This window comes from Podarcis filfolensis (genome assembly GCF_964270895.1).
Source record: "Podarcis filfolensis genome assembly, chromosome: 12".
NCBI classification, from domain to species: domain Eukaryota; kingdom Metazoa; phylum Chordata; class Lepidosauria; order Squamata; family Lacertidae; genus Podarcis; species Podarcis filfolensis.
In genome coordinates, this window is record NC_139614.1 from 57,014,331 (window position 1) to 57,041,980 (window position 27,650).

Below are 27,650 nucleotides of genomic sequence, written 5' to 3' on the forward strand. Positions count from 1 at the left end.
AGTATACCTTTCCCAAGAAACCAGAGGCCTTCCTGCTGGGCATGGTAGACCAGAAAGTGTCAAAGAAAGATAGAACTTTGTTTATGTATGCTACCACAGCAGCAAGAATACTCATCGCAAAGAATTGGAAGACACAAGATTTACCCACGTTGGAGGAATGGCAGACGCAGTTGATGGACTATATGGAACTAGCTGAAATGACCGGCAGAATCCGAGATTTGGATGAAGAATCAGTCGAGGCGGATTGGAAAAAATTTAAAGACTATTTGCAAAAATACTATAAGCTGTATGAACTTTAAGACAGTGCATGTTTTTGGAAAGGTTACGCTTTAGCAAATATGATTAAGCAAATGGTAAAATTAATGACAAATGAGAAAAGAAGTCAATGTGAATCAAACATTTTATGTTTATTTTAAAAGGTAACAAAGTTAAGATACAATATACTGAATATGGGTACATAATAATGGAAAGTTCCAACAAGGTTTGAAATAAGGTAACAAACTGCTGATATTGCTACTACAAAGAACGCAGATCTGGAAGGTGTGGGGAAGTCCAATGGTTTTCTTTTTTGTTAAAAAAATCAAAAATTGTTTCTTGTATTTGGGTTTTTCTGTATTGTATTGAATTGTCAAAATTATGAAAAGAAACGTAATAAAAATTATTTAAAAAAAAAAAAAAAAACAAAGGATGTAAAGTCATTGGGGATTCAGAAACACGCTTCTTCCAGCAGCCGAGCTTATCTAAGTGAGACCTCAACAAACCAAGCTTATCTATATTTAGCTTCTCAGTCTGTATTGTGTGTGAAATAGGGATAATTTTATGGCAGAACATACAGGGCTTTCCCATCTCGCCCTGTCCTCAGATTCTTCTTAAAGGAGGAAGAGCACTCTACTTATGCTCAGAGGAACACAGCCCTTAATTTTTTCTTTTAATATAGAAAATAATCATAAGCAAAGTGAGCATTTAATATGAAAAACCCCCATTCAGCAAATGCGCTGCGGAATTCAAAGTATTCTAGCACTGACAAAATTGTACTTCAAGAGATTCATGGCTGGATCAGGGCACCAGAAAGACAAAAACAATAGGATGTTTTGATTTCCATGTTTCTGAAGTGGTGTTTGTTCCCAAAAGCAGCCTATCTGCACCAAGACAGCAGTCTAATCCCAGATACACAGCAGTAAATCCCACTCAATTCAGTGAGGCTTACTCCCAAGTAAGTGGCATTAGGATTTCAGTCTTAATTGGCTTCTTAAGGTGATTTTTGAAAAGCAATGAAATGCACTGCTCATTTCTGCTCTTTTGACATGGAAAGAAGCTGTCTCATTTTTAGTTTTTGCATTGATTTTTTTATTATATTTCCACAGTAAGCATTACAAGCGTAAACAAGAAAACATTGTTCAATACACAGGTGTGTTGCATATTTAAATACATTCAGGAATTACTTAATAGCACATGTCAATTTCCATCCACCTGAAAGAAATTTAGAAGTGATGGCTTTTGTTAATTCTGTGGAATTTTTACCTGTCTTCTCAAGTTAAAGTCTGAGCAACTTTGCTGAAGGGGGAAAGAACCACCTGGATTTGGCTGCCTGTTTTTCAGCATCTCCAAACTTAATAGAAAAGTAAAATTAAATTTAAGTTTCCTTTCCTCCCCCAGAACTAAAGTTTTCTTCACTTTCAGCTAAACTGTCCCTCCCTTGGGCCTGAGTGAGGGAAATGAAATAGAACAACAAACTTAAACTGAACTGAAATTAAGGTAGGGAGAATGGCTGAAATGCTGACCTGACTTAGTGAGTACAAGACTTGTCGAATTCAGAGGAACTTCAATCCCTTAATTTTGAAAGGCACCATGCAAGGAAGGTAGTTGAATTGTAAATACATGTTGATCAATCGAGTGTCTGTTGTGTGCTATGAAAAAATACATCAAACTATATGCATTTCTGCATTAGTAGATGACAAAATGGAATACTGATTTGTGCAAAAGAAACCATTTGCAGTGGCTGAAAGTACAAGTGGAAATCAGGACAGACGGAAACATTTCAGCACATCCCTACAGAGAGTGAAAATGTTCTGGTATTTAAGTGGATCATTCTCACTAGATGCATTACAGTATGTTGCATATTGAGCCAGACTCCTCTTCTTTCTTTCTTCTCATCTCTTCATTAATTTCCCTTTCCACTTCCCTTCGTATTTGTCTCTTCATCTTCTCAATCTCTTCTTTGTCCTCCTCTAGCATGTCTTCCGTGTAGCAGGGGGCTGCCTTGTTCTTTTGGACCAGGTTGTCGATCATCCCAAGCAATTCAGCCACCTGCTCCTCTCTTTCCTGCCCTTCCGCCCGGTTGTTGAAAGCCAGGCATCTCCCACCACACTGAGCGATCTGGTTCTGCAGATCCTGGTCTCCCTCCGCCAAGAACTCTTTCAAAGGCCTACCTTCCAGCTCATCCTTGCGGGTGAACAAGATGATCATGTAGTCCTTGGCTTTGCAGCTGAAGATCTTCTGGATTAACTGAGCAACGGCTTTCTCCTCCTTGCTGAAACGAGTCAGTTGAATGACTTGTATGATGACATGGGGTCCTGGGTAGATGTGCTTCACGCAGGTCTTGATTTCCTTGGAAGTCACATCTTCTGGAACCTTTGTGTCGAAAAAGCCAGGCGTATCAACCACCACAATTCTCCTACCACCAATGACTGTGTCCTCTTTCTGACACTTTTCTGTCACTGAGGAAGGGGACATGAAGGATGAAAACCTTTTGTCCCCCAGGATGGTGTTTCCAGTTGCGCTTTTCCCAGCTCCAGTTTTGCCCACCAGGGCGATCCTCAGTTCTGCAAGAAAGAGGCAAGAGATGGTGAGCAACTCTTCTGCATTGTCACCAGAGAGGAACCTGAGGAGAGCATGGGCACCACCCCTTCCTTGCCCATCTCCATCTCCCAGGAGCTGTGGGGAGGGAGAAACAAATCGGGCAAGTTCTCCTTCCCTCAGGTTCTCATTTCTCCAGAATTAAGTTCAGTTCTCTACTTTTAGGCATGACAATCTGTACACATTTTAAGTGCATTTAACCCAATACACGTTTCTGGGTGCATTTATGCCCACTATAAACATTTCTGCAAGCAATTTCCCCTAATATAATTCATTTCTCTACAGATATATGCAAATTTGTGTGCATTTTTTCCTGTTCTATGCCTTTTCATATATATATTTTGGTTGAACTGCATCTTTTAGCTCATATAATAATTGGCTACCTTTCACCCCAGGGCCCCAGGGTGAGTTACAACAATTAAAACACAAAGTTAAAAACAGGCTAAAATTCTAGAAATAAGTCGGGTGCTAAAGTTAGACATCTCAAGCTTCAAAAGAGGTGCACCTTCAGCTTTTGCCAGAAGCTGCACAATGAAGGCTCCAGGTGCTCCTCTCCAGGGAGGAAGTTCCACATCTATGGGGCCACCACAGAGAAGGTCCTGGGCTGACCTTTTGTAGGTGGTAGAACAACCAAGAGGACCCCTTCCCCCAATCATAGCACCCAAGAGGGTCTGCAGGGAAAGGGGGGGGGTCTTTCAAGTATTGGAGACAGGAATCATTTCAGTCTTTAAACACCAATGTGAGCACCTTGAATGGTCTGGAAACAAACCATGAATCAAGCTAATCTCTCTCCCATGGTTACATTGATTCCATCCAACACCATCCAGGAATCTGGGAGAATGAGATCAAATCAGCTCGGTCTTACCTGTGCTTTTCCCAGCCATATTCAGACAAGCAGAAAAATTCACAAGCCAATATTTAGGATTTCTAGATCGGAAGCAAAAGGAAACAGAATCAGCCAATGGGGAGCTTTCTGTATTAGGCAGAAATGTGTGTCCCCCCCAAAAAAGAAAAATCTGCCTCACAGAATTCTTTTTCCAATTTAGAGGATCTTCCTAAGTGTCCACTGTCCCAAATATTTGGCCATCATGAGTGTGTTTCACTCTTTTTGTGTTCCATGCCTTCCCACTGGCTCATGTTCAGAATAAGACCCACGACTCCCAGATTCTGACTAAAATGTCACACCTATGTAGCAAATGAAAAGCGTCTCTTCTTCTTCCAAAAGACACTTTAGCTCAACCTTTGGTGAGGCTCCAGAGGATGAGAGTCATGGACTTGTGGAGCAGCCATGATGGCCCCTCAGACTCACAGGGGGCATCTGAAGGGAGTTTGCTGCCTTAGTATTTGATGTTTCTCCATAGGATACATTTCTCTGGGGAGCCATGGGGCCACCATTTCCCTCCAGTATGTGCTGACAAGAAAGGATGTCTTGGGGAGAAATGGCAGGTCCCGCAAAACAGGAATGGACCTCACTGATGGCTGCCCCAGAATGGAGGCTAGTCAATTGGGGCAAGAGGGACACTGCCCCACCCAGCCCCCACTTGCTCCTCCTTCCTTCCTTCCTTCCTTCCTTCCTTCCTTCCTTCTGCTCTAGGGTGCAGCTGTGAACATCTTCCTCCTCCTCAGCCTCAGAGTTGCCTTGGTAGATGTCAGTAGGGAGGAGGATGGGGACCACAACAGAGAGAGTTGACTCCGCCTCTCAGTGGTTCTGGCTACTCTTGGGCTCCCTGCCTCCCACCCCTCCCCCAGTCCGAATGGCCACCCCTGGGACTGGGACTTTCTTTGCCTCAGATCCCAAGATGGACCTGGCCTTGGTTCACTGTCCAAAGCTCTGGATGTCTTTTTCCCCACTGAGGGAAATGGGAAAATGCCTATCAGCTTCCAATTCCTTGGCTGAACTGGGAAGGGCAGAAAAGACCATTCTCAAGGGAAGAAGCCTTGCGTGTTTCAGGGAAACAAGAGCAGGAGTTATTGCTCAAAGAGCCTTGACAGTCTGAGGAAACTCCCTTCCCCGCCGTGGTCTTAATAGTGCGGAAAATATAGCGTGACTCTGCTTACAGAATGGTACAGCCATTTCGAGAGTCACTATTGTCGGGGGTGGGAGGAGGGGCGGAAACAGAGCTGCGTTTTCCACATGTCTAACAAGAGTCCCAAATTAAAAGGCAAACAGGAAAGACACGGAGCATCTCCAAAACAGACTGATCTGCTTCCCAAACCTGCAGACTCGGACCTTCAACTCTTGCAGCTGCTGCTCACGCCTCCCCAGCACCAAGCTGTGGGTCCGAGGGAAGTGTGGGGTTCCTCTGCCTCTCGGGTGCTTCTGCAAGCCCCACAGAAGACTCAATGGGGCGAGCAGAGTCGTCTCCGCTTGGCAATTCTCTTTTGGTGAATGAGAAACAAGTCAGAGAAACCTCCCTGACGTCTGAGAAAGGACTCTGGGCTGCTAGCCAGAAATATTTGGAGGCACTGCAGGGTGAGAGGGGGGCTGGATTCGCCCCTCCCCGTTTTATTCCCCTCTGAACCGAGTCCCTGGTCCACACGATGTAGGCTGAGAGAGAGAGAGAGAGAGAGAGAGAGAGAGAGAGAGAGAGAAGGAGAACAACGCCAGTCAAGCGCAGGGCTCTCTTCAAGGAGCGCAGACAACGCGGAGAAGAAGGTGCGCTTCTCTTTCTGCGTTTGGGAACCCCAGGTGTCGCCTTGCGCAGAGTGGGGCCCTCGCTCCGTCTCGCGCAATGTCGCCTGCACTGACTGGCAGGCGCTTCCCAGGCCCAAGTCTCTCCACCTGGAGAGGCCGGGGATCAAACCTCGGACCTTCTGCATGCAGGGCAGCTGCTCTACGGCTGAGCTGATTCTCCCTCTTGGCGAAAGATTCCCTTGCTCTGAGTTTGAGTGCGGATGGGCTGGAGAGAAGAGAGGAGGGAAGGGGGAGATTTCACTCTGACCGGCGAGCCGAGGTCTTGATCCCTGAATTCAGTGATTTGGGAAGGGATGCCAACGAAGGATTGATTTTTCAGAGGGACCCTTTCTCTTTCCTCTGCCTCTTCTTTCTCTATCCAGTTCAATTGAGAGATTTCTTTCTTGCAGGGAGAAGCTGTGTGCCGAAAATACCCTGGTGTGGGGCAGAAGAAGTCATTTCCATCTTCCCCCTACTGACTTTTTCTTTGTCTTTTTGTACCACCCCCCCCCCCATGGCAAAGGAAACACGACAGCTCTAATTTTGGGATTTGTCAGTCTCCATGTCTGCAAATTTCAGGCAATTCTGGCGGGGGGCGGAGGGGGAAAGGACGTGTTCTTTCAAAAATAAACTTTAAAACCCCTAGAAGGATGTTCCTGCAGATTGTCAGGCTCCTTTAACTGCAAATTTAATCAAAAGGAAACGATTCATGATTATACACGCAAGCCAAAATTTTGCTTCCGAGAGCTCTAACCCAGCCTCTAGCAACAGGTCAAACAAAGCAGACCTTGAGCATCTCTGAGGCAGGTTGAGATACAGAAGGCTTAAAGTCAGACCTTGTGGCTGCTGCTCCCTGCTCCCAAATACCAACCTGTGGTCCGTCTGATGTGTGGGTCTCCCTCCGTGTGGGTCTCCCTCCGTGTGGGTCTTTCTCTGTTTGGGTCTCCTCCTGTTGCTGCTCCTCTTGGCTGCTTCTCCAAGAACTACAGAAGACCAAATGCAGCTCCTCTGAAATTTTCCACCTATAGGGAAGTTTTGTCCTCTCCTGTAGCCAATAGAAACAGAAATGCAATTCCGGGAAGCTGTTTTGGCTTCTCAGAACATGATCTGGCTGCTAGCCATGAATGCTTTTGGGGGGTGTGGAGCTCATGCTTGCCATCTCCATTTTATTCAGCTCAGAACAGAGTCGGCCATCGACAGAGAGGGAGAGAAGAAACTGCAGAGCAGAGGGACCATCGAACACGAGAGTCTTCTTCAAGCTCCAGAGGCATCACAAAGAAGGTACCGTTGGCTTTCTTGTCTTAGGAACATCCGAAACTCCCTTTGCAAGGAGATGTCACCTGGCTCAGTCCCACCTGGAGATGCCAGCGGTGGAACCCAAGACCACCTGTATGCAAACCAGATGCTCAGCTGCTGAGCTGTGCCCCCTGCCCCAATTCACATGGAGAAAAAAGGAAGCTGTTTTGTACTGAACCAGACTGACTAGTCCATTTAGATTAGCATTGTCCACACTGGCAGACAGTGGCTTCTGTCACAGAAGGGAGGATATCAGGCCAGGCTGCCAGGGACCCCCAAGGCAGAAGCAGAAGCAGGTAAGGGGGGGGAGATGCAGCTCTGGCTGGAGGAAAGGAATACCTGGGTGCTTTTTTTAACCATTTGAACACTGGTGAGGGCGAAGCAAGTATGCCTGCAGATGTAGAGGGTGGGAAGATTCTGGGAAGAGATTGTGAAGGACAAAGTGTTAGGCATGTTTATTTATTAATGCTTATACACTTGTTGGTTGTTAAAAATACCCACACACCCTCAAAGCCGTTCCCAAAAAGATACAACAATGAAATTATCAACAGGAAAAATTAGCAAACCTAATTTAGGACCAATGCTTGTAAAAAAAAAGTCATCAACTGCCTCCCTAGTAATTGAATCCCAAATCTGCAGGGGCAGAATTGTGGGATGTGAAACACAAGAGCAGTCAAGTTCATTCCTAGAGTGAACATGTTCACACATGGGGAGGAATGTTTCTCCAGCCAGCAGGTAAACTTCCTGTTTCCTTCTGGGCTGGGACAGACTTCCTCTGCATGTGACTAGAGGTGGGTGTGGCCTCATCTGTGCAGGTAACGACAAAAGCACAGGGCAGGGCAGCCATCTCTCTCTCTTTGACTACATGCATCGAAGAAGCAACATCTACTAAGCCAAAGATGCCCTCTTGGCCTCCAGCCAAGAGATGACAAAGGGGCTGTCTTCTTATGAGATAGATTCCAAGTGTATTTTACTTCATTAAGCTAAGTCTGCCTTCTGGGATCTGAATGTGAGCAAACACTTTTTTATACTTTTGTAGAAGACTGTGTCCTGTCTTATCTTTTATGAGGGAATAAGGGGAAATACCAGAACAGTTATTATAGAGGCTTTAGCGAGCCTGAGCAAACGCAGCCGCTGCAAACTTAAAATAAGGGGAATGTTACTCTGCCGAAATTGTGGAACTTGTTAACACAAGTTGGATAAGGATATAATCAGACAATATATCCTCTCCTGCATCCCTGAACATTCCCACAAGAATATGGTGCTTTGAGGTTTTTTCAGGGTTGTGTTTACATCATAAGCTTCCTCTGGTCATGGAGAGGAGTTTGTGCAAAGAACTAGTCATACTGTTTTGCAGGAGCTAATGAACTTCATTTTCTGGTTCTCTTCCGGCTCAGCAATCTGCCTGGACAATGGATGAATGGAAAGAGGAAGTTAGAGGTAAGTCCCTTCTCCTGACCCTCCTCTGAAAGAACCACGTGAAGGGAATAGTGAAGGTTGCACCATTTGTGGGCCACAGTTGGAAGGGTGAGGTGACCCCAGGTGCTTAGGGGAATTGTTGCAGTGTATGGACTCTGCATGGTGGCAATTCAGGGGGCGAATTCCCAGGCAAGAGGCAGGTCCACAAATCTGGAAATGAGCAGCAAACTCTCCCTTAAGGAACAAGACTTAGTGGTACTGCAGGAATAGTTGTTGACTTGGGTCTCCAAGGTGTGAGTGTGGCCAGGTCAATATATTGTTTTCATTCCTAACTGATATGCCAGCTTAGGGTCTTTCTTGAGAATAAGAACCTGGGTGGTGTTTCTACAAAGTAATCTCTCAGTTGGGCTACTGCAACATGCCATGAAACTGACATCCCTTTAAAACAGTTCAGTCCTGGATTCCTAGACATCTTCCTAATTTCTTTCCAGAGACCGCCAAAGCACACGAGAACAGAAACCTCAATGAAGATCTACGGATTGTTCTTGTCGGGAAGACGGGAGGAGGGAGAAGTGCCACAGGAAACACCCTTCTGGGGAAGAAGACCTTTGAGTCCAAACTCTCCCCGAAGCCAGTGACCGAGACTTACAGCAGAGGGGTCCGAGCAGAAAAGTGGAAGGGGAAACAAGTGGTCGTCATTGACACTCCAGACATTTTTGATGCTCATCCTCAAACACAGCATGATATTCCGGAATTCCAGAAGTGCCTCTCTCTCTGTGAGCCAGGTCCCCATGCCCTGGTGTTTGTGACGCAGGCCGGTCGTTTCACTGAGGAAGACACTGTGGCTGCCAAGAGGGTGGAGGAGGTCTTTGGCCCAGAGGCCACAAAGTACATGATCGTCTTGTTCACCCACAAAGAAGACCTAGAGACAAAAAGCCTAGAGGAGTACATAGAGCTATCTGGAAACCGACCTCTTCAGGATTTGGTGAAGAAATGCAAGGGCCGTTGCTGCGCTTTCAACAACAAAGGGACGGGAGAGGAAAGGGCCAGCCAGGCAGAAGAGCTGCTGGTGAAAATCGAGCAGATGATGATGGACAACCAGAACAAGCCTTTCCTTGAGCTATTTCCAAGAGGACCTACAAGAAGCACAGACAAAATGAAACCAGAGGAAGAGGCAATGGACACAGACGAAGGAGGACCAAATGAATTCCCTGAAGGTAGAGTCAAATTATGATTCTGAAGCAGTTAGAGACCTCCCTGGGTTGAGTTTCCCAAGGTAGCCCTTCCTTAAAGAGACCCACCAAATACCTGTGTTTCTTCTTTGTTCAAGTAAGATCTCAAAGGAGAGCAGAATCCTGCACCTAGAAGTGGGTGGCTCTGTAACACACTAACATTTTGCAAACTATGGAGATGGGTGCAAGAGTTTGCTTGCTTTATGCAATTCAGCACATGAGACCTATGCAGGCATTTGATTCACACATGCAAACCACGTGCCCAGCAACCCAATGGTTGGAAATTCTGGGTCATTGGGGCTCCTGGTTGTGGGGTGGCTTCTAATTGTGTTTGCCTGAATGTGCTTAGAAGCCCCTTCAGACCCTGTTTCATAATGTCCAGAGTGGAGTCAGTGCTAGCCAGGACATAGGCAGGTGGACATCTGTGTTCTTCCTCCTGGCTACATATGGGAGAATCTCTTAAGTTTTGACTTCTCTCTCCTTCTCACTTTCCCCCCCAAATTAAACACAGCTCTCCACATTTCAACATATACCCTAGTATATACGTTTTTCTACACCTTACTTGGCTGCTCTGACATGGAGAAATGTCAATTTCAATGGATGGTTGTTTTGGTTTGAATATTGTTTCAGAAAGTTTGAATCGGATCACCAGGGGAAGAGACTCCACAATCACATCCTCACCACTGGGAAGGCCTGGCCACACCATGTCACTGGGGCACCCTGAGCCTCCCCAACCAACAGGACAGGAAGAAAGGAACCCCCTGCCAATCCCTGGAGAATCTGGGATGGCTGATGGAGGGAGAAGTGCTCCAAAGAACCCAGGTCAGTTTGGACTTGAAAGCACTGGGTAACACCTTAAATGGGGACCAAAAAGATTCAGACAGCCCTGAATGTTGCTTCAGTTGACACTGAGATATTATCCACACTTACATTTTACCCACCACATTCCAGGCACACATCCATGATTTGAAACTGTGTCCGAGAATGTTCATTTGTTTGTTTGTTTGTGTGGGATGTGAAACACAAGAGCAGTCAAGTACAACATTCCTAGAATGAACATGTTTAGACATGGGGAGGGATGTTTGTCCAGCCAGCAGGTAAACTTCCTGTTTCCCTCTGGGCTGGGACAGACTTCCTCTACATGTGACTAGAGGTGGGTGTGGCCTCACCTGTGCAGGTAACGACAAAAGCACAGGGCAGGGCAGCCATCTCTCTCTTTCACCACATGCATCGAAGAAGCAACATCCACTGAGTGAAAGATGCCCTCTTGGCTCCCAGCCAAGAGAGGACAAAGGGACTGTCTTCTTATAAGAGATTCCAAGTGAATTTTACTTCATTAAGCCTAAGTCTGCCTTCTGGGATCTGACTGTGAACAGAATGTGAGTAAACTCTTTTTTATACTTTTGTAAAAGACTGTGTCGTCTCTTCTATTTTATGAGTGAATAAGGGGAAATTACCAGAATAGTTATTATAGAGGTTTTAGTGAGCCTGAGCAAATGCTGCCGTTGCAAACTTAAAATAAAGGGGAATGTTTTACTCTGCTGATATTGGGGAACTTGTTAACAGTAGCCATCGGTGTAGCAACTGGGTGTGCATCTTGCATCTGCATGTGCTCAACTAGCTCGTGGATCTTCTGTCTTTGGCTGAGAAGAAATGAGCCGTCCTCTTCTCTCTCCACTTGGATCCCGACGTAGTATTGAACATCTCCTAGCTCCTTGACCTCCACCTCTTTGCTAAGGTGTTTTACTATCTGTGTATAGTCCCTCTCACTTGCTGTGGAAATAATCAGGTCATCAACAAATGCTAGGATATATGAAAATTGTCCATTATTTGACTTACTGTACAAGCACTTGTCAGCGTTGCCTTGCTTGTACCCAAGTTGCGTCAGCATGTTATGGAACTTCTGGTTCCAGGCTCTAGCAGCCTGTTTAAGTCCATAAAGTCCTTTCTGGAGTTTGCACACTAGATGTGCCTCATGTGGTTTCACAAAACCTTTGGGCTGTTTCATATAAATTTGCTCTGAAATCTGCCCGTAAAGAAAAGCAGTAGCGATGTCAATGTGTTTCACCCTCATTTGCTTGGAGGCTGCAATGCTCAAAAGCATTCTTAAGCTGCTATACCTCACGGTCGGTGCAAAAACTTCATCATAATCTTCACCAAAACGTTGTGAAAATCCCTGTGCTACAAGTCTAGCTTTGTAGCGCTGCACTTCTCCTTCTGACCCCTTCTTAACCTTGAAAACCCATTTACTGCCAATGGCCTTCTTACCGGGAGGCAGCTCAGTGAGTGTCCAGATCTTGTTTTGATGCAGTGCATCCATCTCCTCCTGCGCGGCCTTCCTCCAGAGACTGGCTTCTGCAGCTGGCATCTCCTGTATCTCTTCCCAAGTGGAAGGTTCCTGTGGAAACACCGACCCTGCAAAGTAGGACAACCGTAATGGTGGGACACCTTTGTTGGTTCTGGATGAGCGCCTGACCTCTGGTTCTGCGACCGCATCAGCTTTCTCATCCTCCTCCAACGCAGGCATGTTCCCATCTGAGTCCTCCTCTTCGTCTCTGGTGCCGCCAGGGGTCTGGTCCTCTGCGTCTTCTGGTGCGTCGCCTGTAGGAGGCGCTGTAACACTCGAAGGCAGATTATTACTTTGTGGGGTTTCAGAAGGGAAATATACAAACTCTTGAGTCCTTTCTGACTCATCGGAAGAGTCCACAACACTATTCTTAGTGTCTACTTTTCCATATTCATCAAAATAAACCGCATGGTATGCATTTGTCTTACCAGTTTGTAAGTCCATAATTCTGTATCCTTTGCCTCCAGAAGCATATCCCACAAGGATACCTGCTTTTGCCCTGGAGTCAAGTTTGTGTCTGTGTTCTTTGGGCACGTGGAAGTAACACGGACTTCCAAACACACGTATGTGCGACAGATTGGGAGCTTTCCCATGCCAAAGTTCAAATGGTATGTGCTCTGCTCCTTTTGTTGGCAGTCTATTCTGCAAATAGACCGACGTGTACACTCCTTCGGCCCACAGCTTCTGTGGCAAACATGCATCCTTTAGCATGCACCTTGTCATGTCCATAATGGACCTAAACTTTCTCTCAGCTATGGCATTCTGCTGTGGTGTGTAAGGAATTGTGGTTATGCATGCAATTCCTTCCTTGGCCAGGAGAGCCTGCATTTCATTTGAGCAGTACTCACCTCCATTGTCACTCATTAACACAGCTGGAGCTCTTTGGAACTTATTCTTGACCATGGCAATGTAGTCCTGGAGCTTGTCCACTGTTTCACTCTTCTCTTTGAGGAAATATACAACACAAAACTTTGTAAAATCATCCAGAAATATTAAAATATATCTATTCTTTCCCAGTGAGGGAACATTCATGGGTCCACATATGTCAGTGTGCACTATGTCAAGCACTTTGTTGCTTCTTTGTTCTGCACAACGTGGAAATGAAGGTTTTACAGCCTTCTCAGTAATACAGCTTATGCACTTTGCTGGAGCTTTGTTGCTCTGCTTTACCTGCAAACCTCTTACAAGATTTCGTTTCTGTAGATCCAGAATTGAGATTGCAGATGGCAACATTGTTAAAGCAAAAGGTGCAGGTTCCATGAACTTGAAATGCAATATAAACAATGAATCCATTGAGAACACAATCTCTAGAGTTTTGTACGTACCAGAACTGAGCTGGAATTTAATCAGTGTGTCCACTTTAGACAAGAAAGGTTTCCAGATCACATTTGGAAATGGAGAATGTAATGTGACTAAAAATGGCAAAGTGTTTGCTCAAGCAAAGCTAATAAATGGTGTATATGAGATTAATCTTTCAGAGAACCAGTCTGCAAAAGTGGCACATTCCAGCCAGAAGGATGAGGCAGATCTGGACCTATGGCACAGAAGGCTTGGACACAGAGACACCAGCGTTATTTCAGATCTGTCTACATCATTTATCTGATTAAAAGTCCTTTTCATATGAAAAATGAGAGCTCACACCTGAATCTATGATCCATTTATTACGTTTATTTTCACGATTCTGGACAGTTAAATTCCTTTCTTGCAGTAGCCATGTGCATTCACATTCCCCTTCTTTTCCCCTTTTGGCTGAAAGGGTTGGGGTTTCTTTGCCTTAGGAGCTCTGCAGTTCTTTGCAATGTCCCCTTCTTTGTTGCAATTGAAGCAAACCACTTTCTTGGGCATCTCTCTGGACTTTGTAAATTGCCTAGATGCATAATTACTGTCCTTGCTTCTAGCATTTCTCACTGGAGATTCAGCTCTATCTCTGCATTCCTCTTTTAAATGACTGATCAAGTCTTTAAAAGTTAGACCCTCTCTGTGGTCCATGAGGCTTACAAATGCGTTAAATTTTGGTCCAAGCGATGATAATAAGAATGATATATTTGTAATATCATCAAAAGCTTGGGGAGTTAGCTCAAACCTCTGAATAATCTTAGTAAACTTAGAATCATAGAATCATAGAGTTGGAATAGACCACAAGGGCCATTGAGTCCAACCCCCTGCCAAGCAGGAAACACCATCAGAGCACTCCTGACATATGGTTGTCAAGCCTCTGCTTAAAGACCTCCAAAGAAGGAGACTCCACCACACTCCTTGGCAGCAAATTCCACTGTCGAACAGCTCTTACTGTCAGGAAGTTCTTCCTAATGTTTAGGTGGAATCTTCTTTCTTGTACTTTGGATCCATTGCTCCGTGTCCGCTTCTCTGGAGCAGCAGAAAACAACCTTTCTCCCTCCTCTATATGACATCCTTTTATATATTTGAACATGGCTATCATATCACCCCTTAACCTCCTCTTCTCCAGGCTAAACATGCCCAGCTCCCTTAGCCGTTCCACATAAGGCATCGTTTCCAGGCCTTTGACCATTTTGGTTGCCCTCCTCTGGACACGTTTCAGTTTGTCAGTGTCCTTCTTGAACTGTGGTGCCCAGAACTGCACACAGTACTCCAGGTGAGGTCTGACCAGAGCAGAATACAGTGGCACTATTACTTCCCTTGATCTAGATGCTATACTCCCCAGGTGCTTAGGGGAATTGTTGCAGTGTATGGACTCTGCATGGTGGCAATTCAGGGGGCGAATTCCCAGGCAAGAGGCAGGTCCACAAATCTGGAAATGAGCAGCAAACTCTCCCTTAAGGAACAAGACTTAGTGGTACTGCAGGAATAGTTGTTGACTTGGGTCTCCAAGGTGTGAGTGTGGCTAGGTCAATATATTGTTTTCATTCCTAACTGATATGCCAGCTTAGGGTCTTTCTTGAGAATAAGAACCTGGGTGGTGTTTCTACAAAGTAATCTCTCAGTTGGGCTACTGCAACATGCCATGAAACTGACATCCCTTTAAAACAGTTCAGTCCTGGATTCCTAGACATCTTCCTAATTTCTTTCCAGAGACCGCCAAAGCACACGAGAACAGAAACCTCAATGAAGATCTACGGATTGTTCTTGTCGGGAAGACGGGAGGAGGGAGAAGTGCCACAGGAAACACCCTTCTGGGGAAGAAGACCTTTGAGTCCAAACTCTCCCCGAAGCCAGTGACCGAGACTTACAGCAGAGAGGTCCGAGCAGAAAAGTGGAAGGGGAAACAAGTGGTCGTCATTGACACTCCAGACATTTTTGATGCTCATCCTCAAACACAGCATGATATTCCGGAATTCCAGAAGTGCCTCTCTCTCTGTGAGCCAGGTCCCCACGCCCTGGTGTTTGTGACACAGGCCGGCCGTTTCACCGAGGAAGACACTGTGGCCGCCAAGAGGGTGGAAGAGGTCTTTGGCCCAGAGGCCACAAAGTACATGATTGTCTTGTTCACCCGCAAAGAAGACCTAGAAACAGAAAGCCTAGAGGAGTACATAGGGCTGTCTGGAAACAGAGCCCTGCAGGATTTGGTGAGGAAATGCAAGGGCCGTTGCTGCGCTTTCAACAACAGAGGGACGGGAGAGGAAAGGGCCAGCCAGGCAGAAGAGCTGCTGTCTCTGATTGAGAAGGTGGTTCAGGAGAATGGGGACCAGCCGTATCTCAAGCCGTGTCCGATGGAGATGTCACTGAGGTCAGATGGAAGGAATCCTGGGGAGACTTCAAAGCAGACAGCAGCAGGGGAACCAGTGGAGGATGAAATGAATGCTGGAGAAATCCCCAAAGGGCAGCAGAAGAAGAAATCAAAATGTCAGGTGAAAAAGATATGGAGCAAAGAATAAGAACTGGGCCCCTGTCTTTTCCAATTGCTGATGACTTACATTGTAGACAAATTCAAACTTGGAAAAGAGGATGGAACAGGGCTGTTTTCAGTTGCTCCAGAGGGTAAGAGCTTAACAAGCAGCTCGAGTAAAAGGAAAAATGATTTACACTAAACATTAGGAAGAACTTCATGTTCCTGGGGGGAAATTTATTAATTTAATGCATTTATATCCCACCTTTTCCTCCAAAGAGTTCAAGGCGGCGCATGTAGTTCTCCCCCCACCTCATTTAATCCCCCCCAAATGCTATTTCATTAGAGGTTTTTAAGCAGAGTCGGGGGGGGCTATTTTTTTAAAAATATTTTTTATTAAGGATTTTCTTGTTTTACGGAAGTGTAGTGCCTCGTATTTTTTCTTCTTCTTCTATGTAACATTTTTACAAATCCGTTTCATTTGTTGAGGCATTAGGGGGAGAAGAAAAAAGAAAGAAAAAAGAAAGGGGGGGTGGAGAGAGGGAAGATGGATGGGGGTGGGGTCGGGTGGCGGTGTTTCTATTATGTTTAATGTATGTAGAGTTTGGTGTCAGCGTTGCTTGTGTTGTTCACTTGTGTTGGGGGGGGCTATTGAGAGGTTGCAGAAGGGTTGGGCTAGGTGACATTTGGTGTTCCTTCCATGAGCTCAAGGGGAGGGCTAAATTCTTGCTTATTTGAGAACTCCCCCCTCCTTCTCCCCCTTGACATCTTTTCCCCTTTCTCTTGACTCCACACCAATCACTTACGCCGGGTTTGTTTCCAACAGGCATTTAGTTCTGCCGTGGGGTCCTTTTGTTTGAACTTTGTCTCCAAATCCGGACAAGCTTCCAAAGAAGGCAAAAGAGGAGCAGGAAGATCTCTTCCTCCAATGTAAACGGAAGCAGTATCATCAATAAACACAATGAGATAATCTGCGTTCTCCCATCACTATTGCACATCCTCCGTGTGGCACTATTTCACGGCCTTCATCCCCTTTTCCTTCACAACCTCCTTAAGCCTAAAGTGGGTTTAACATTTTGGATCCAGGGAATTCTGTGGCTTATCCACACTTCCCCTTGTTTTTCTGCCTCTCCACAGGAAACACTCTCCTTGGCGCTCAGTTGGAGCAAATGTCAATCGTCTTTCCCAGGAATTGATGTTTGCTCTGATTTAGAGCAGAAGAGGGGGTGTTCCATCGCAGAGGAGTGTGAAAAGGGGGGAACTGCTCAGACCAGTGTTTTCTAGGGACGGGATTGAGGAAGAGTGGACAAGCCAGTGTGTGGTAAATAAATCAAGAATCCTATTTTAAAGTCATCCATGTTGGTGGCCGTCAATATAAGCTTATTGTTCATATGTTGAATTAGATATATATGGGGGCGCCAACATCTTTTAAATGCTTGGAGCCTCTAAAACCCTCTCAGGCCCTGGCAGTGGGCATGGGGAGTTCAGTGGCTGCGTGTGTGCACCAGGGGAAGGTGTCAAGGGCACAATTGTGCCCCTGGAAAACCTCTTGGCAGCTGCTGGTCTATGATGCCAGGCTCCAAGGCAGCTGGAACATCCTTCCCTTCCTGAGATCACTTAGCTCTTTCTGCCTCAGCAACGGACACCTGGTATCCGCTGCGCACCTGATGCTTCTCATTTCCATTTGGGCAGATTTCCTTTCCCCCCTCCCCTCTCAATAAGTTGACATGACTCCTACTTTCTCCTGATTCCTCTCATTGGTAAGAAACACACAGCAGATGGGGGGAGGCGAGTGTCCTCTGCAGCCTCCTCTTGAGTCAGCAGAACCACCCGCTTCTAAGACTTGCCCTTTGGAAACAAAACAAACTCTTGCAATGTTTTATTTATTGTAAAAAGAAAGGTCTGTGCTATTTTGCAACCACTTGGAAATTACCCTGGGGACTGATGGGTGAACTGGGGTTTACTGGTATCATAGGAGCCTACACAACACAAAACCCTGTTGCTGTATGTAGGTTTTATTTTATTTGTTTTTTTATCTTATATTTTGGAATTGTACATCCAGGGTTTTTTTCCCTTTAAATTTTTTGGGGGCTCCAAGAGAGTGAGGCTTTAAGCTATGGCTTCTTTGGCTTATACCTCAATCCGGCACTGTGCCAGAATCTCTCAGCCTTGAAGGTGGACGGATGCGGAGCTCAGCATCCCACGATCGCGCCTCCTTTTGTTCCAAGACGCCCTTCAGGAGGGCGGGGAGAGCGGCGGGATCCTGGAAGCTCAGCTGAGCGCGCTGCCGTGGCGCGCATCTCCCTCCTGATTCCTTGGCCAGAGGCGAGACCCGGGGAGTCCGGGCGTGGGCAGCGCCTTGCGCTTTCCCCGTCCAACGCCAGAGCCAGCTTGCAAGAGGGAAGGGGGATCGGGGCCCATGGGCGTAGCCAAGTCCATCCGTCCGAGGTCCTCCCTCCTAGCACGAAGCCTGCCCAGGGCAGCAGGAGTCCTCATGCCCAGCCCACGCTGTCCTCTTGCGCGAGTCTCCCCGCGTGATGCGCGAGGACCGGGAGACAAAGCGGGGATTGTGAGGCCTGGAGAGCCGCTGCCGAGCCCCCTGCACCCCTCCCCGCCCGCCCAGCTGGTGCGCAAAAGCTCCGCCCGAGTGAATGGAAACGAAATCGAAAGTGCCCTCGCTGTTGCGCCCCGCGTTTGCGTCTGCCTCCCGCGGCCCCGAAGGGAACTGCGTGTCGCTCACTTTCTCCTTCCTTTCTTTTTTTGGGCTCCAAAACTTCGGGGGTAAGATTCCGGGACGCTGCTGATCTACGGATGGTTCATTCTTCTTGCTGTGCAATGCCAGAAGATTAGTGTGCATAAATCAAGTTGGTTTATGTTGCTGGAGCGCCCTGGAGAAGAAGGGGATCCCTTTTCCAGAGCTATGCTTGGAGGACGCTTGGAGATCCGGGGGCTGCAGATAGCCCAGAGCTCTCTCCCAACAAAAGAACATGCCTCTTCTGTTTCCTCATTTCCTGGGTCTCCCTTAGTAAGATATTTTCTTATTCCTGCTGCTGTGTGTTTTTTGAAGGTGGTGACACAGTAATGCAAAGGAATCTGCTCAGGGGTCCAAAGGATGCTCTGAATCACCCCACCTGCAGGAGGGAAGTGAGGATGGCATGAAACTCTGGCCATTTCCAAGGTTCAGGGATTTTATTTATTATTACTCCATTTGCACAATTCATCTTCTCTCTCTCTCTCTCTCTCTCTCTCTCACACACACACACACACACACACACACACACACCCCTTCAACCCACCAGGCCTCATTTGTAAGTAAAGATATATTGAGGTGTTTGGTGCTTCCCCACCTGGACTCAAATGGCTGTTTAACTACCTGTTTAGCTACCGATTTTCTACCCAGTGGTCATCCTTGGTTAAAAACAAAAACAAAAAACCCCCTCCTTGACCCCCATTTTTCCTTCTGAAGAACAAGTGGGGGCTTTATACAGCCCCCGTTTTAAACAGACAAAACTACTGCAGCAAAACTTAACAGTATTTTACAAAACTTGGGAGGTGGGTGATCCATTTTTAGTCAGTTTTATTTTGTCAAGACTGTGTGCTCCTGAAATGAAGCCTAAATCTCCCCGTCTTTGTTGTGTAATGGATAGAATAGAACAGGGTTTGGATATAATGCAATAAGGGACGCGAGTGGCGCTGTGGGTTAAACCACAGAGCCTAGGACTTGTCGATCAGAAGGTCGGCAGTTCGAATCCCCATGACGGGGTGAGCTCCCCTTGCTCGGTCCCTGCTCCTGCCAGCCTAGCAGTTTGAAAGCACGTCAAAGTACAAGTAGATAAATAGGTACTGCTCTGGCGGGAAGGTAAACGGCGTTTCCTTGCGCTGCTCTGGTTCGCCAGAAGTGGCTTAGTCATGCTGGCTACATGAACTGGAAGCTGTACGCCAGCTCCCTCGGCTAATAAAGTGAGATGAGCACCGCAACCCCAGAGTTGGCCACGACTGGACATAATGGTCAGGGTCCCTTTACCTCTATAAATGCAATAAGACAATGAAATGAATACTAAGCATTGTGGAGCAAAGCCAGTTTGCTGCTCTGCTTGTTCTCTGTGTGTGGAAGGGACCTTCTCGGCACAGGAAGGTGAGAAACTTCAAGGGAGAGGGCGTTCCTTGGGGAAATTTATTGTCCCAAATTCATGGTGGAAATTCACTCGTACTTTTTTGTGAAAATTCAGAATAAATTGTTGAATTTGGATCCTTCTTGGCTTCTGTATTCTTATTCACCTCAATTCCAGGAAGTGAGTTGAAAGAAATGACCACAAGGAAGCCATCTCTGGAGTTCAAAATCAGCAGAGAGAGGACTCAGCATGCACTGCTCACAACGCCTTCCTTTTTGCTATTTTATACCAAGCCACATGAAAAAGGCAATGATTTGGAAAATTATGAAGAATAACTGGCAAATGGTGAAAAGTGGCAAATTTTTAACATAGTAAAAGCACAGCAATACATTATATGGAAATGTTTGCAATACAACTACTAGGAGCATTGTATGGAAGCAATAGGAAACTGTTTGCATTAGCAAAGCATAGGTAAAGAGGCATGTCTTCAGGATTAGGCAGGAATTCTTCAACACAGCTGATTTGCAGAAGTCATTGCCTCTCAATCATAGAGCACAATGTTGCTTTGCTGATCAAAATGAGAAAAACCTTGTGCGCCACCTCTGTCTCCTTGAGGGAAAGGCAGTAATAAGGGTAAACTTTTTAAAAAAATGAACTAAGTATTTTTTCCCCTCTCTACCTATTGACAAATACTTATTTCCTCACCTCCCCCCACAGCATCATATATTCTCATAATGTAATTGAGCTCAGGTAGTTCTGGAGGTAAGTGATGCGGAAGCCGCTCTTTCCCGCTTCCTCAGAAGCAGAACGTTGCACAAAATGCTCAGATGATCATCATCCAAACAAGGACAGAGATCAATGTGTCCCCAAGATTATCACCTTCCTGGCTTATGGAAAACATTTGGGGATCATCTTAGCTCCCATTGTCCTCTTTTTGTCTTTAACAGCAGGGAGTGTGTTGGATCTCAACGTGGTATGTGTCCAACCAGATTTGGTGTCCACCTTTGAATAGGCTAGGCTAGGATTTTGTGCTGCTCCATATCCCCGAGGCAGCCGTTTTGTGACTGGCAGGGGCACCAGCTCCTGGGGGCTGAGACCTTTTGTCCCCCACCCCATATTTTGGGTGGTATGGACACCCTGCCAACATTCAAAAATCATGGAGGTTGAGTGTGGAGCCAAGGGTGGCCCAGCTCCGGCCTCTGGCTCCTCCTCTTCCTGCTGTGGAAGGGAAGGAGGTTCAAAGCAGCCTCCTGTCAGTGGTGGCCCTGGGAGGAGGAGAGGCAGAGCCACTGAAGCCACACAGCTGCTGTATTCAGCTCTGCCCCCAGCTCCTCCTGGTGTCGTGCCGTCGCACACACGACGTTGGCCCCTCCAGTCGCTTTCACAAGCTGGCGTCTCTGGTGACCAGCACCCACAGCACCTTCTCAGAATTCAAAGTGTTCCCACTGGGCCAAAACGTTGGGTGACCCCTGGTCCACAGCATCGTCCTCATAGTTCCCACCTGAAACAAGAACCACAACATGAGTCGTTCATGTATTATTATCCTTCATGCTCCAAAAGGGGTCATCCACCGCCACCCCCATCTCTCTCTCGGCATTATTGCACCCCACGAACACATTCCACACCGCGAAAAGTATGTGAGGAGGCTGCAGAGCTGAGCCAGTGAGGAGTGGAGCCCAGGAGGCAAAGGGCTGTGGCCAAGGGAGAGTCCTGAGGCATCTTCCTTCAGCTCCTGGGCCTGAGGTTCCTCATCCCAGTAGAGGATGGGGCACTGTTAGCCCTCTAAAAACAACCTTTCTAGAGCAAAATAAAGGACACATCTGCCAACTTCCAGTTTTAACTCTGGATCGCTCTCTACCCATGAAAAAGAGGACGTGCCCTGGAAAACGAGGACATATGGCAACCCTGCAATGCCTATCTCATTCTATATTTGGGAGAAGTAATAAATCCAAGAACCCTTTTCCTGTTGGTGACAAACAAATGCCCTTTTCACTCTCCTTTGTTGATTTTTAATATCGTATTAATTTGCAATAAAAAGGAGAGTAACTACCAAATACAAAAGAAAATTCGAAGTTGAAATACAATAAAGGAGAAAGTGGATGAACCATTTCAGAAAAGTGTGTCTGGGTAGGAAGTTAACTTGTAGTGAATAAATAAGGAGACAAATGATCTGTTATTTTACAATTCCAATATTGGGTAAACGGGGTTCATCTTTCAATAAATTTGTTTTAACAACTACAGTACTGTATATAATTTTCCTGTTAGAAGTTTGCTTTCTTTGCCTCTGCTTTGTAACTATAATTTTAACTCTGCTATTTGATGCTGTTTTTACTTCGTTATATTAGGGGTTGGCATCCAACATTAGACATATCCAGAGTGGGAGCAATGAAATAAATTGACTTAAATCTACTGATATCAATAGGTCTACTCTATGACTAATGACAGTTATCCCTCTTCCATTCTAGGAAGGAAGGAAGGAAGGAAGGAAACTTGGCTATTCTCTGATCCCAGGAGTAATTGCTTGGGTTCTTACCACTTGCATATGCACAGTTGTATTTGCTGAATTTCCCAGCAGAGCGGAGCTGTATGCGGGTTGTACCATTCTCATCCTTTCTGGAACTTACAACCCTGAACTGCTCATAAGGTGGGATCAGAACCTCGTCCTCAATGGGCATGTCAGAAAATTCTCTGATGAGAACCCCATGACAAGTGTAAATCTCAAAGATGGTTTTGGCCACAGGCTGTCCAACTTTAGTGAAACATTGGGCAATCCCCTCTTGCCGTGATGAGGATGCGAATTGCCTGAAACGGACCGTATCATCAACAGTAGCGCTGAAGTTGATATTTCTGACCCCTCGAAACACCTTGTAGCAGGGGGGGCTGGGGGTGTTGGAGATCCTCAGAATTGATCCGCACCTCCTCTCCCTAATTATTTCCCTTTATTCAAACACCACAGCTTGCGTCCGAAGTGGTCCCAACGGCTCCCTCACCACTCCATTCCCAACGGCCAAGGGCGTCCAACAAGGTTGTCTCTTGGCCCCTTTACTGTTTAATCTCTATCTTCATGATGCAATTTCCCCTTTGAAGCTAGCAACTAAGTATCCTCCTCACTTAGCAGGTCACCCCGTTGCCTCCCTTTTCTATGCAGATGATGCCGTCATCTTATCCAGAACAGCTGCGGACCTAGCAAATGCAGTTAATGCATTTATCGCCTATTGTAAGGCGGAAGCTCTTAATATTAATTATAAAAAATCGAAAGTCCTTCACTTCACTCGTTCCCGCAAACTCAAGCTGGAGCCGCTTAAGATCACAGGTGGCTACTTAGAAAAGGTAAAAGCCTTTAAATATCTAGGCTTAATATTCACTTATAATCTCTCCTGGACCACCCATCTACAATCTGCCTTTCTCGCCGCAACCACGACTTCCAATGCCATTGTCCGATTTTACCACCAGAAGGGTGGCAAACACCTTCCAGCAGCAATTCAAATATTCAATGCCAAAGTTGTTCCTAAATTATTATATGGCTGTGAAGTATGGACTACAGCAATATCAGGTAACTTGGATCGCCCACTTCATATGTTTCTGAGATCTCTTTCCGGTGTCCCGAGATGCGTCTCAGGTGCAGCCCTACGACTTGAGTTCGCCCAGCCCTCAATTGTAAAACGAGCATGGTGTCGAGCCATTTCCTATAGCTCCCATCTTCTAGCATCGGATGCTCGAATTAGAGGTGGTTTTTCCAATCTGATCCTAAGAGATATTCATAATTCCCCTTGGAAAACTACAATTAACCTCAAACTCCGCTCTCTTTCCAATCTGAATTGCAAAACTGTTCTTAAATTAGAGTGTATCAGTCCGGCGGCCCTACCTTCAATTAAAAAGAAGCTACAGCAACTTGACTTCTCTAACACAGCTGCCGATGCAAGAGGGCCGTGTTCAGGCCTAGCCCTAGCTATTTCTCCCCCTGAAGGGATCCCTCTATACTGCTTCACAATTTCTTCGGAGGCTAAGCGAAGGGCCTTTACGTGTGCCCGTCTCAACTGTTTTCCTACAGCAATTCTGTCGGGTCGTTATTCCAGAGTCCCCATCGCAAACAGAACATGCACCTGTAATGACACGGCTCTGGAGACTATGGAACATGTAATGCTCTTCTGTCCCAACTGGACAGATGAAAGATCTTGGTTTTTAACTCCTCTCATGAACAAGCTTCATCTCCCAATCCAGCCTTGGATAGTGTCCCTTCTTTTGCAGGATTCTGATTGTTGGATTACCAAGATGACAGCTAACTTCCTGCTCAGTGTGATGAAGAGGAAAGTGGCACCCTCGACCCTGGAGGTTAGCAGTCAGTGACTGACCTCCTTGGAGAATGCCTGAACCAAGTCTGAGGAATGGCCAAAGCCCTGTGTTAGAGCAGAAGGTCCCAGGTGGGCATCTCTAGGAAGGACTGGGAAAATCCCTTGCCTGAAACCCTGCAGACAACACTGGTGGCTTCTCATCTTCCAGATCTGGCCTTCCTGGCCACAGCTGCTGGTTCCTCCAGTCCTGTTAACAGGAGGCTGGTGAAACCCAAACTCCAGAATTAAGATTGAATTCTGGACTGAAGCCCACCTTTGCCCCCTCCTCCACCCTCCAAGGTGCCTTTTCATACCTGATTGTCTCCTGTGAAGATTCCCATCAGATGCAACACCAGGACTCTGTGGAGAGGGGACTTCATTGTCCACGCCCGTTCGTTTTTGAGGTGAAGCAAGTTAGGTGCAGGCGGAGCGGATATCTCTATCTGCATGCTTGCTTCCATTTGAAACTTACTTGCAGCTTTATGTGTTTTTTCTCACAGAAACAGGAAACAGGCCGATTTGAGGTTTCGGAGGCAGAGGAAGCTGCTTTCCTCAATGTTCAACTAAGTTCCTTCTAGCAAAAACATACCCAGTGACAGGTCTCGTTTTCACAGAGATTCCTCCAGTAACAGGAAGAGGGAGAGGCTTGTTTCTCTACATCCTTCCCCTCAACACCATCAAAGAGTATTTCAATCTGCACTTCTGGTTTGTTACTCAGCCACATTAGAGGGGTGACTATTAGTATACAAAGCTCTCCATAGCTTGGGATCAGTTTACTTGACGGAGTGGCCTTCCATGAATCCCATCTCCGGAACTGGGACTTTTCACAAGTGCAGAGCCGTCTATCCCATTGGTCTTAGTGGCGCGTTGCGCCAGGGCGCTGGCCTCTCAGGGGTGCCCCAGCGAGTGGGGGAGCTGCGTGGCTTTGCCTCCCCTTTCCCTGCACGCCCGCCAGCTGTGCCCCCTCAACCATAGGGCTGGTGGACGTGCAGCTTCCTTCCCAAGCCTCCTCGGGAGGAGAGCGACCCCTGCAGAGGATTGGGAAAAGGGCGACAACTCTGGGAAACGGGGGGGGGGGAGGGATCTTTGCACCACGGCGCCGGATATGCTTAAGACGGCCCTGCACAAGGGCCACATAATCTCCGTCTCTCATTGGGCAGGCTTCTTTTAAACGTTGCTTAAACTTCCTTTCCACAGGCAAGCCTACAGAGACATGGAATTTCATTGGGTACATTGCTTTTAAAAAGCTATTGGTTTGTAGATATATCTTGATAATTCAGATATGTTTAATGTTTTTAAAGTCTGTTTTCATCAGTATTTTAAATTATATATGTGTGTGCGTATCTTGCTAAATAAGAATAAATAAATACATGACACCCCACTGCACTGTACTGTATTCCATAGCTTAGGTTGGGGTTAGGGGTGGGCAAATTTTGGTTTATCTTCATTTCTCATTTTTCAATTCTCAAGTCTAGCCCTCCACATTTCCACATCAATTTGTGAGTATATATTTGTTTCAAGTCCTGCTGAAAATTCACCCCATCTTCGTTCAACTTACTCCTAATATACATAGATTTATATGAAAGTTTGTCTAACACATACAAGCTTGCAAAGCAATTTCTCCTAAAATAATGCATTTCTCTATTCCATTTTTGACAATACAGTGGTACCTTGGTTCTCAAACTTAATCCGTTCCGGAAATCCGTTCCAAAACCAAAGCGTTCCAAAACCAAGACATTCTTTCCCATAGGAAGTAATGCAAAAAGGATTAATTCATTCCAGACTTTTAAAAACAACCCCTAAAACAGCAATTTAACATGAATTTTACTCTCTAAGAAGACCATTGATCCATAAAATGAAAGCAATAATCAATGTATTGTACTATTAAAATGTATAAGACAGTATTGTAGATGATAAAAAAAAATTAAAACATTTCTTACCTGCACTGATGATAGTCATTGTTTGAATGGGGGGCTTTTATCCATTTCCGCAGTCACACAATAAATCAATCAATCAGTAGTTGAACTGGGTTCCACACAGTCACAAAAACAAATTAACTGAAAAAGCCTCAAAAACAAAAACGCAAAATAAATAGCCAAAACAAAAGTGCCAAATACAGTGGTACCTTGGTTCTCGAACTTAATCTGTTCTGGAAGTCCATTTGACTTCTGAAATGTTCAAAAACCAGGAAGTGGCTTTTGGTTGGTTCAGGTGCCCCGGAAACAATATCCAACAGCTGCATCAGACATTCGGCTTCCAAAAAAACACTTCCAGGTTTTTGGTGTTTGGGAACCAAGGCATTTGAAAACCAAGTTCCCACTGTATAAACTTTTATATGCACTATTTGCCCTGTCATGTGCATTTTTACGCACATTATTTGGCTAGAGGACTGGGTTACAAAATTCAAAGAAGTGAGAATTCCAAAGATGGCTGTCTTTTGGTTTTCGCGCTGTTTGAGAAAGTGTGAATTAGGTTAGTTCACCTTTAAATGTGAACTGGAGCACATTTCCATGCTTAGTTGAGAGGGCCTGCCCAGGTGATGCACAAGCTCACTTGGGGTGGAAAGTACTTGCGGGGTTGCCAGTGATGAAACAACTTCTGGTCCAAGAGACGGCTGCCTAGGATTTTCCAAGGCTTGGGCACAATCCACTTCCAAAGCAGATTTGGGCCTGGGCACAGGCAGATTTTGAAGAGACCCCTTGATTTGACTGGAGGAGACAACAGACAGAACAATCTCCCTTGATCCTTAAAAGAATTTGGGGGGGGGGTTATTAAAAGTGTGTTTTATCAACACTGCTGAGCAAACTGGCTTGTGGTCCTTCACTCTCCACAGGGAGTCCTGCGAAGGGTATTTCAGTGGAGGAGGTGGAATATTGGGGATAGTGGCGTAGCAAGGTCAGGTGGTACCCGGTGCAGATAGGATTGGCTGCGGGTTGAGTGATGATGAGTCACCGGCTGTTTACGTCTTGCTCGAGTACAAACTGCAGAGACAGACTTAGGCAGAACGAAACACCCCCTGCCCTTCCTTGTCCATTTGCTCTCCGCTACACAGCGTCAAGTTCAGCCGTGTTTTGTTGCGTTTGTTGACTGAACTAAAAAGTTTCAATATGTATTGTGTTGACTTGCTGAGGTTAATTAATTGTCAGGCAAAGTTATCAAACTCGTTTTAAATAATATTATTTTTTCCAAAAAAAAGTGTCGTGAGCCCAATTTTTTAATTTTTTAAAATTTATTTTAAAAACACGTATTTTTGCCAATTTGTCACACACACCGCCCCCCCAGTGCTGACACCCGGGGCGGCCCGCACCCACCGCACCCCCCTTCCTACGCCACTGGTTGGGGAGAATCTGTACGGTCTAAAATAAACGTATACAGTGGTACTTAATTCATTCCGGAGGTCTGTACTTAACCTGAAACTGTTCTTAACCTGAAGCACCACTTTAGCTAATGGGGCCTCCCGCTGCTGCCGCGCCGCCAGAGCATGATTTCTGTTCTCATCCTGAAGCAAAGTTCTTAACCTGAAGCACCATTTCTGGGTTAGCGGAGTCTGTAACCTGAAGCGTATGTAACCTGAAGCG

General features: G+C 46.0%; 3 protein-coding genes and 1 long non-coding RNA gene across 7 annotated transcripts in view; 2 read left to right on the forward strand and 2 right to left on the reverse strand.

Annotated features, from left to right (window-relative positions):
• Window positions 1-27,650, forward strand: part of LOC310746166 (GTPase IMAP family member 4-like) — a 187,440-nt gene that overhangs the window by 79,913 nt on the left and 79,877 nt on the right. The gene's annotated exons all lie outside the window — the stretch shown is intronic.
• On the reverse strand, window positions 1,324-6,528 carry LOC310746192 (GTPase IMAP family member 4-like). Of its 3 annotated transcripts, none has more exons than XM_083580031.1 (3): window positions 6,402-6,528; window positions 3,722-3,783; window positions 1,324-2,822 (listed from the first exon to the last, which is right to left on the reverse strand). In XM_083580031.1, the coding sequence occupies exons 2-3, from the start codon at window positions 3,738-3,740 to the stop codon at window positions 2,104-2,106; spliced, it is 738 nt and encodes a 245-aa protein (XP_083436157.1). In that variant the 5' UTR covers window positions 3,741-3,783; window positions 6,402-6,528; the 3' UTR covers window positions 1,324-2,103. The 3 variants fall into 3 exon arrangements, with proteins under 3 accessions (XP_083436157.1, XP_083436156.1, XP_083436158.1); XM_083580030.1 differs by lacking the exon at window positions 6,402-6,528 and adding an exon at window positions 5,639-5,709; XM_083580032.1 differs by lacking the exon at window positions 6,402-6,528 and adding an exon at window positions 5,087-5,622.
• Window positions 6,497-16,600, forward strand: LOC310746027 (GTPase IMAP family member 8-like). Its single transcript, XM_083579601.1, is given in 7 exon segments — window positions 6,497-6,666; window positions 6,669-6,811; window positions 8,224-8,266; window positions 8,737-9,462; window positions 10,108-10,299; window positions 14,876-15,651; window positions 16,456-16,600. Coding segments are annotated over 7 exon segments (2,058 nt in total). The 5' UTR covers window positions 6,497-6,596; the 3' UTR covers window positions 16,564-16,600.
• LOC310746347 lies at window positions 18,845-25,893 on the reverse strand. Its single transcript, XR_014540657.1, has 2 exons — window positions 24,387-25,893; window positions 18,845-21,242 (listed from the first exon to the last, which is right to left on the reverse strand). It is a non-coding gene; the product is annotated as an uncharacterized lncRNA (long non-coding RNA).